This window comes from Mytilus californianus, unplaced genomic scaffold, assembly GCF_021869535.1.
Source record: "Mytilus californianus isolate M0D057914Y unplaced genomic scaffold, xbMytCali1.0.p SCAF_12, whole genome shotgun sequence".
In the NCBI taxonomy this organism is placed as follows: domain Eukaryota; kingdom Metazoa; phylum Mollusca; class Bivalvia; order Mytilida; family Mytilidae; genus Mytilus; species Mytilus californianus.
In genome coordinates this window covers 53,238,745-53,248,758 of record NW_026262604.1, presented here as the reverse complement: position 1 = coordinate 53,248,758, position 10,014 = coordinate 53,238,745, and the positions used below count along the sequence as shown (strand labels likewise).

The 10,014-nt window shown below is 32.4% G+C and overlaps 1 protein-coding gene across 1 annotated transcript; it reads left to right on the top strand.

Moving 5' to 3' along the window:
• LOC127722005 (procathepsin L-like) lies at nucleotides 1-8,109 on the top strand. The gene is made up of 7 exons (XM_052228867.1): nucleotides 1-134; nucleotides 2,149-2,254; nucleotides 2,763-2,915; nucleotides 3,645-3,768; nucleotides 6,014-6,114; nucleotides 6,930-7,201; nucleotides 7,870-8,109. Exons 1-7 carry the CDS (start codon nucleotides 1-3, stop codon nucleotides 7,967-7,969), a joined length of 990 nt encoding a protein of 329 aa, XP_052084827.1. The 3' UTR covers nucleotides 7,970-8,109.
• The last annotated feature ends 1,905 nt before the right edge of the window (nucleotides 8,110-10,014 follow it).

The following is a 10,014-nucleotide window of genomic DNA, read 5'->3' as shown; positions in this document are numbered from 1 at the left end:
ATGCAGTTGATAGTATTTACAGTATTATTATATTGGATATGTCAAGTCACATCTAACCCAACAACTGAAACTGAATGGAAATTATTTAAGCAGCAGTACACTAAACACTACGATACAACAGAAGACAAATACAGGTACGTACAGCAAGTCGTTCAGACGTAATCATCATCATCAAAAACAACACAAACCGTACAATGAGGTAAAGCATTGCTTTACAATTTAACAGAGACTTATGAAGACTGTTTTCTTAGATACTAAAAAATAATAAAAACGAAAGCATATAAATTATCATTTTTATTTTCATAGCTACAAAAAAGGGTCAAGCTAAATTCACACCCATTTAAAATAAGGAGATGCGGTAAGATTGCCAATAAAACAGTTACTCGTTAACGCCTAAAGGAAGAAGATGTGAAAAATTATATGTCACCATAGGGCCTTCAACAATGAGCAAAACAAATACTGTATAGTAGGTATGGTAAAAATAAAGAGACCCCGGAATAGTCCAAACAGGCTGTGAATAAATTCAACAGGTACCAATTAAAGCTACTATTATCACCAAGTTAACAAATGACGAAAGCCTATGACTCAACAACAATTACTGACAAATGATACTGACTTGGGCCAATTTTAACGGGGAAAAGTACAAAATGTATCATTTAAGCATTTTAAGTGTAATAAACGATGTTTCTATAAGTGATAAGAATTGAAAATAAGTTTACGTTAATTGTGACCATTTTATCTGTATTCTATCTCGGTATTCGAGATAAAAAAAAAATATTGTCCAACATGTTTATTTGCATGTCCCATCTAATCAGTAAGTTTGTCAGCACGTGTTGCGGTTTCTTCTTATTTTTTGTGTATTGCGAATTTGAGTCACATGTCGTACACTTATAGTCTGATGAATGATTTGAAGAATTGTTATGACGTGTTCGTGTCGAAGACCTAACAAATGATGACTTATATATGTCTTTAGTTAAAATCGTATTGTTGGTTTGTACCGCAAATACGTTGGTTTCATATGATCCTGTAATTAGATCTAAATTTATTCTAAATAATCTAGACGTCTGCTGACGGGAATTTTTCTTAATCGGAAATCGTTAAAAGCCTTCCTTGTTAACGCCTTCCTTGTGTCATAATTATTTGGACTTGTATAAACTTGAGTTATGCGCAGACTCTTTTAGTGTATAGCAGTTTTGTGACATAGCAACACAGGCACTTGTCTAAGAAGAAAAAAATCCTATATACCTTAATATAACACAAGGTACTTAACTCGCATTTTTGAAAAATGTCACCCGGTCGTGAAATTCCGTTATATTTCGATTTCTCGGTTATCAACCCCACTAAAACTTGTTATGCCGTAAATCTAAATTGATTTATCTACACAATGGTGTATAACACGCATACCTTTGTTGTCGGAATCATTTGTAGCAGGCCTACCCAAGTATGTCAACCGTAATTATTTCGTCTACCAACACCCATTTGGAAATATAAGACTCGCAGTAAATGATTAATTATACAAAGAATTTAAAAAAAACAGTTAGTTTTTGTCTGAATAGAACTTATCATCCAGATAGTAAATTTGTAAAAGATTCTGTGAAAAAAATCTAACAAGTGTTATTTGAGGTATGTCTAATGAGTTACGAGTTTCTATTTTTAGACTCAAATTTTCATATTCCATCATGTCGTTCAGACTCTCTCTGGACTTTACATATAAAATGAGATAACTCCAAGAAACATTAATTTTTAGCAATAGACCTTCCCATAAAATTTGACCAATCGGAAACCGAGATATATAAAGAGAGTGGAAAGATACCTTTTACTGCGAGTCTTATATTTCCAATCGAGTGTTGGTAGACGAAACAAAGGTATGCGTGTTATACACCATTGTGTATATAAATCAATTTAGATTTACGGCATAACAAGTTTTTGTGGGGTTGGCAACCGATAAATCGAAATATAACGGAATTTCGCGCCCAGGTGACATTTTTTAAAAATGCGATTTAAGTACCTTGTGTTATATTAAGGTATTAAGGATTTTTTTTTTCTGAGACAATTGCATAGCAACATTTACTTTGACATGTGACAGCACCAGTGAATACAGGATACTGTATTGTAGAATGGTTAACAGAAGTCTCGTTTTTATTTCAGACGCACTATATGGGAAGATAACAAGAGATACACCGAAAAACACAATTCGGAAGCTGCAGCCGGTCTTCATACCTATACAATGGGTCTAAATAGCTACAGTGATATGGTAAGGACCGGTTTTTGGAAAACAAATAAACGATCGTCTGCGTATTTAGTTTTATTTTATTTCTATATTCTAATACTGTTGACTGTACGTGATCAGATTAAATTTATTATCTCTTTCTATTTCTCTGATATAAGTAGGCAATGTTTTTCTAACGTTTCAAACATTTCATCATTTTACAATTGGCTTTCGTGGCATTTTTGGTAATAATTGTCTCGCATCTGGGCACCTATCCTTGAACAGTCTGTAAAATATGCATACATATTTTATTTTCAATATCAATTAAATATTATACACCTTTTAAATTTTGCTGCTCTAAAGAAGAAAAAAAACTAATATAGAATTGTACAAAGGGAAATAACTTTTGTGAAGACTTACAAAAGACAATTATTTGTATACAATTTCTCAAAGAAAAGGTTCTGTAACGTTCTTTTTTCAATACCCGACTTGTTTTTTGCTGATAATCACGAGTTACTCCTTAGATTTGTAAAGTATTTTTGTCATTTTACAGAAACATGAAGAATTTGTAAAAATAATGATGGGTTTAAAAATATCGGCCAACCCAATACCGGGGAAACCGTTTGTACCAACAGTGGAGGTAGGACGACTTCCTGACACAATGAATTGGACAGCATTAGGATATGTGACAGAAGTTGGAAACCAAGTATGTACATATCCAAAACTAAAATAGATATACGAGCTAAGGAAAGATCTATGGTCATTCTGAATCATTTTTGTTTCACTCAATGGGTCATTTTCGAAAAGCATTTCATCTGATATCGTTTAAAAATCATTCGAAATATGTACAAATATCCATAGATTTCCATGCATAGAGAAATATGTGTAAAAAGTGAATCGTGTCACATAGAAGGACTTTATTTCTTTTGAGTCTTTTGAAAAATATATTCTACGGATTTTCAAATTGTACAATGTAGACAACAAATTATCAATTTCCACACTTCACCTATGTTGTAATGTACCTACTAGTAGTTAGTTGGAAAGCTGACACAAAAAAAGATCAATACAATGCGATGCGAGGTGTATGTTAATGAGACAGAAACCCAACAGAAAAATAAAAGCTAACAAACAGTCTTCAACAATAGGCAGGTGTCTTTCTATTCAATATGCTCAGCTCTGAATCGTCTCAGATCTATAACAGTTGTGTATAAACTAAACGAAAAAAGAAAGAAAATCTGCAATCATTTTAACAACCCTTTATCAGACCCAAATATTTGCCACTACTTTTTTGTTCACTCCTTTCTGATATTTTATACCTACTATTTAACGCAATGCATCGTTTTCCTGATTACCTTATGTAAATGGTATCTCCCTTTGTTCCACTTTTCTTACAGCATATGTTTAATATTGGATTATCACGTTATTTATTTTCAAGGGTCAATGTGGATCGTGCTGGGCATTTTCTGTGATAGGAGCATTAGAAGGCCAGTGGTTTCGAGCTCAAAGGAAATTAGTCCGATTGTCTGTTCAGGATTTAATGGACTGTTCGAAATCAGTCGGTAGGTCACAGTCATTAATATTTTGCCTTGATCAAGCATGCAATTGGGTACTATACGGTTGAGAATTGATCGTACAGTAACACAGAACAGACGCGGTTGCGAATTGTTGAGGTCAGATGTGGTTCAGATTGATTCTGATATATTACACATCATTTCCAAATGTTTAATTATATGTAGCAGTGTTCCGATCTTGAATTACGTTCTTAATACAAGTTACAACGGAATAATAAGAATTCATATTTTGATTTATTCACTGATAGAGTAAATTCGGATACATTGATATAGTACAACACACACACAAAATTAAGCAGGTCAAAACGATGTACGTTATGTGTCTAGAGTCATTTGTGACAAATCGTAAGGCGTAGCAAATCTTTCGTATAGTGATTATATCAGTGATTATACCAGTTTTTATGGAAGTGATTGTATTTCTATTGACAAAATCATTGCAATCGGCAATTATCGGATGAATCCGCTACTCTTCTGAGGAAGAACGGAATTGGCCGAGTTAGAAGAGTGAAAATCATTGTAGTGTACAGTAATCCGTGGTTAGCAAGAACATAAATATGCATACACGGTACTCTTGTTGTTGTAGGCCTAAATGTAACTCGGATAAGGACACTTAACTATTTGAAGCAATACTCATCACTTTTGTGATGGTGTACTTGTTTTCAAACATCCTTGATGCCTTTTGGAAGGTTAATCTGGGACTTATAGATAAAGGAACCTGCAACTAAATTAATTTTTCAAGTTCATTGACCCTCAAAGTTTAAGCGTAAATGGTTATTTCTTGGTTGTTTTTCGGGGTATTTCTTGGTTCAAACATTGGTTTACAATTTTTCAAAGTCCTCTAAGGATTGCAAATTAATATTGATAAACAATATACACATGACATTGAAGATGAATGATTGTATGGTGCTGAGAGCTAAATTAAATTTCATTTCCAAAATTTCATTATTAAGTTGTTATTCTGGTGACCAAAGTTTTCATTTTCAAGCAAATTATTTAAATATTTGAATTTTAGAAGGTGCATGGTTTATATATTTTCTTTATTTCCTGATATTTTATCATCAACATTTTTATATGGTTGGAAAGGAGACTTTTCATATAGTACAGTAATTTATTTTTTATTGACTTTTGGTTTTAAACCTTTTCAGCAAAAGCATTTAAAAATGAATGGTTTCGAAGAATCTTAGTTAATGATTGTTTTAATGAAATGGGGGTTAACAGTATTAGTTCCAGGGGTAATTAAGCTTTACCGCAGATTTATTTGTTTAGTAGAAACTGGACCTTATGATTCCTTCTAATTGATGACGCAAGGTTTAGTAACAAACCCCATTCCAGGAACGCAATTGTTCTTATTTAAAGATTATTTCGTATAGAAAAATATTTGTTAATTCATATTGTTTTCCACGTTAGGTCGGTAGCGGCAAAACATTTAATGTCAATGGAGGGGAAATAAGTTCGTAGATTAGTTAGTAAGTTACCTACACTCATTTTTATTTGGCGAAGGATGGAAAGGTAGAAGTACAAAAGTCTCCAATGACTGGGACTTATGTTTATACTCAATTGATTCACATGACGTTCATTTTTCAGATTCTAGGCCATCATTGTATACATTATAAAATAAGGAGATATGATATGATTGCCAATATGACAACTGTCCACCATAGTTAAAATAAGTGGATATAAGCAATATGTCACCGTACGGCCTTCACAATGAGAAAACCCAATATACCGTATGCATATTTCAAATGAATTTCAATAATTTTGAACATATATGAAGTTTAATCATTATTCAACATTTGATAGATCGTTATGCAATACATGTGTCACAAATGACCATTCGTATATATTCCTCTTGTCGTAACCAAAAAATCTGTTTTCTTTTCCTCGATTGTGACATGACCGCGAATTATTACTGGATTTTTAATTGCATGAACAACCGGACAGTGCCACCAGTGGAGCAGGAAAATGATTTTCCTCCTGGAGCAACTTAGATCATGCCTGGTATTTTTAGTGGAATTCGTGTTCCATCATTATCAGAGTAATGTTTTTTTATTGCTTTTTGTTTGTCATTTCGTCATTTCTCTTTTTTCGATGGTGTTGTCTTTTTATTGGCATAAAGGCTTATGATTGGCACGTGGTATCTTCTGTTGTTTCACATAGATGACTATATATTTTGAATTTTTGACATGAGAAACAATGAAAGAAACACCAGTAGTAAACTCTGGTTGATTTTTAGGAAACCAAGGCTGTGAAGGAGGATTTATAGATAAAAGCTACAAATTTATACGTGATAATCATGGAATTGACACTTGGAAATCATATCCCTATGATGCTAAGGTATAAATTTCTTTGATCAGAACAATTAAGTATAGGCTAAACGAGTTATCCATACTTCCATTACCATGAGTATGTCTTTACATCCTCTTCTGACTGCATGCATTTTAAAATTGTGTTTGAGGTTAAATTTTTCAATTGTGTTCATACTACACTATTTTTCTTCCAATTCAAAACAAACCTATACAAATATAATTTACCTTTTAATGTAGTGTGGGAGTATAATGAAATTATGACAGACGTTTTTCATACTTTGCAAAAATGTAGTTTATATCCTGCTTTTTCAAAACAAATAATAAAATTCAGAGGTCCTCGAACTTTTTTCAAGTTATTGGTTGGAAACAATTTACACATCTTACACAGGGAAAAGGCATTGTTTTGAAATAGAATAAAAACTAAATGACATAATTTTGATATGAAATATGGGAGGATAGCCCAAATAAAATGCAAAAAGAAAATTAGAAAATAAATTTGGATCATCAAAATTTTTCATACAATGAAACAATACCGGAGTAAATACTGTACTTTCTTTAGAAAATTCAATTATATGATTGATCTCCCCTTATAAGGTTAATCTTAATGCTTTTTGAATCAATCAAAACATATTCTGTATTTGTAACAACAGTCGTGATAATTAGATAAAATAACATAATTGTCTTCATTGCAAAGTCTTAAGAAGAAATTGAATTTCTACCTCAAAATAGTTATTTTAATAGGGGAGTACTGATTGTTTTCTGCTTTATTACAATAATTTTACAAAAATTACACTTTGATGTTCGTTTACATTAAAGAATATATTAAAATTTAATTTTTCCCAGAACGAAAAATGTCGTTTTAATAACGACACTATTGGAGCAACTTGCAGGGGATACACTGACATTAAAAAGGGCAATGAAGATGACCTGTATGTTGCTGTTGGCTCGATCGGTCCCGTGGCTGTCGCTATAGATGCTTATCAAGAGTCGTTCTCAATGTACAAGAGTGGAGTGTACGATGAACCTAAGTGTACTACAACAAGACTATCTCATACTTTACTTGTGACTGGTTACGGAAAATATAAAGGGAAAGAATATTGGTTAGCTAAAAATAGGTATAGTGGTTTTCTGTTATATTGCTTGACATTTGTTTCAGACATATGCGGTGTTTATTTGTAAGATGTGTATGCGTTTTCTGACAACACACTTGTCTGTTTTCATTTTATTTCCAAAAGTGTATGGGCAATTAAGTGAATCGTGTACAAATGTTATTATTAAACAGTCAGTTTTACATGTACACCAATGAATATTTTGTTGCAATTTTGCTTTGATTAAAAAAATATACATCAAATGTGATGTTTTGACGAAGGATCCGATTCATACAGCAATTTATATTGTTTTCAACGGCACTTGGAAAATGTGTGTTGTTTTATTTGTCAAGCCGAATAATCTTACATACAAATTTTACAGTTTTTGTAATAAACTTACCCTTTTAATAAGTTTCAGAGGATCAAACAACAAATACAATTGAGAATGGAAACGGGGAATGCGTTAAAGAGACAACAATCCGACCAAAGAGTAGAAACAGCTCAAGGCCACCAATGGGTCTTCAACACAACGAGACAATCCCGCACCCGGAGGACTGTAACCCTAAAACATCAATTGTTGTAACACACATTCGAACTACAAAAAATAACATCATATATATTCATAAGAGACACAGGAAGATACCAAAATGTAAGTGCAACAATTTAAAGTTTTAATTTCTAATTTTGTTTTTCAGTTGGGGTACTTCCTGGGGAATGAATGGTTACATTATGATGTCAAGAAATAAAGATAATCAGTGTGGTATAGCAAGCTTGGCCAGTTATCCATTAGTCTAATGGCTAACAAAGATTATTTACGCAGTCTAGTGGATCAGTAATACGGACGCTTACTTACTCACAACCGAACAATAACCTGTTATAAACTTATACCATTAGAATAATATGCGCTATATATGTTTATGGTATTTGAATATGAATCATTTATGGTAGATTAAGCAATAAATAAAATAGATTTTGTGATTGACAACATATTTGTTTTAGATAAGTAGATAGATGCTCTTAATATATCTAGACCGCTTCGGAAGTCTCGTGGTATCGTGTTCGCCTCGAACCCCGGTCGGGTCAAATCAAAGACTTTAAAATTGGTATTTTCTGCCTCTCTGCTAAGCACTCGGCATTAAGGAGTAAGAACAAATACTGGTCGACTCGGAGTCAGAATAATGTTTCCGGGTAAGGTGTCATGTCTAACTGCGGACTATTACATTGTGAACTAGCACGTTAAAAATCCGGCTCAGCGTTTCAGTCTAATACAAAGCAGGGTTAATATTCATATTACATTTACATGTTCTCGTCCTGAATATGTATATTAATTTGCAGCTGGACGTTAAGGAAGTTCGCTACTCTTGTTTTTGACATTTTGTCAGATATTAGGAATCCTCTAGTTTATCCATGTAGTGCCAATGAAAATCTTGCCCGCTAACCACTATTTTTCTTTTCACAATTTTATTGCATATAGTTCAAAAAGCCATTTTTGAAAATCTTATAAAATTCTTGTTATTTTTTCATAGTTTTTGAAGAGAAAAAGGTGCCATGTTAAATGTATGAAAAATCTAGAGAGAATCATTTCCCGCCGAAGTTTCAATTGACTATATCTCAAAAACAAACACACGGACCTATCACTTTTTTCTGCTTTTTAAGTTTCTTTGTATATATACTATCATTTTATAATAGTCTTTTAAAAAGCTTGATATTTTGAAACAGAGGAGCGAACATCCTTAAGCAGCCATTCATCATAATTGATATATCTGTGTTAGTACGTATATAAACAGGTCAGGAATAACCATTAATTGGTGGATTATACCTCAATTCAAGTATAATCCACCATTTGACATATAATGGTGTACACCAATTGAGATATAATGCAGTTTTTATCCCCAAAAAAATTTAAAGATACATTGGAGAATCTTTTTGCATTTCCCATAACAAGCTTTGGTGACCACTTAGTGATGACATGTAATTGATTCTGACACTTTGTGCTGCAATTTGTTAGAGAAACTTAAAAACTAATATGACCCTCCTTTTCCAACTTATACATTGTGAGTTTTCATCTATTAGTATTAAATCTTATTTTTGTTCTGTAATCTCTTCCTCTAACAAATTTTAAAGTGGGAACTGGTGCAGACTTAAGGAAACCAATTGTGAATATCTGTCAGTTGGTGGATTATACCTCAATTGAGGTATAATCCATTTTTTTTAAAACGCAGCAGAGGAAGTCAGAAGCAATTACATTTCACTAATGAGTATTCATCATAGCTTAAGATGGTATATGCAAAAAGATGCTCGAATATCTCTTTAAAAAAATTTATGATAAAAACTACATTATACCTCAATTCGTGTATCTCACTTTATGTCAAACGGTGGATTATACGTCAATTGAGGTATAACCCATCAATTAATGGTTATTCCTGACCTGATAAAGCAGAATAAATACGTAAATTTTCTGATTAATACCTATAATTACATTTTATATCAAGTCATTTCGAAATTGAAAATAATGAAAGGTTTCGATATGAAATCAAATATAAACGTGACATCTTGAATTTTTCTACTGTCAATTCCCATGCAGTGCTTGATTAGAAGAAAACCTGCGACTCTTTTCACAAAAAATCTTAAGAGTAAAAATACTCGTAAGTCATACAAATTTCAGTATAACTTACGATCAATTTTAATCGTAAGATTTTTTGTGAAAAGAGTCGCTGAATCTTCTGTCTCTGTATTATACCTTTTGGGTTTGTGTCATGCAGTTGATATGGAAGACCGTCTTTATGTTATATCGACTTCACACACATTGAAATTAACTCTTAGTTAAGTAATACACCTAC

Excerpts from the sequence above, each read along its gene's own strand:
- LOC127722005 (XM_052228867.1), top strand. The coding sequence starts at position 1 with ATGCAGTTGATAGTATTTACAGTATTATTATATTGGATATGTCAAGTC. Across the intron at positions 2,255-2,762 it reads TAAATAGCTACAGTGATATG|AAACATGAAGAATTTGTAAA; the intron begins GTAAGGACCGGT and ends GTCATTTTACAG. Across the intron at positions 2,916-3,644 it reads TGACAGAAGTTGGAAACCAA|GGTCAATGTGGATCGTGCTG; the intron begins GTATGTACATAT and ends TTTATTTTCAAG.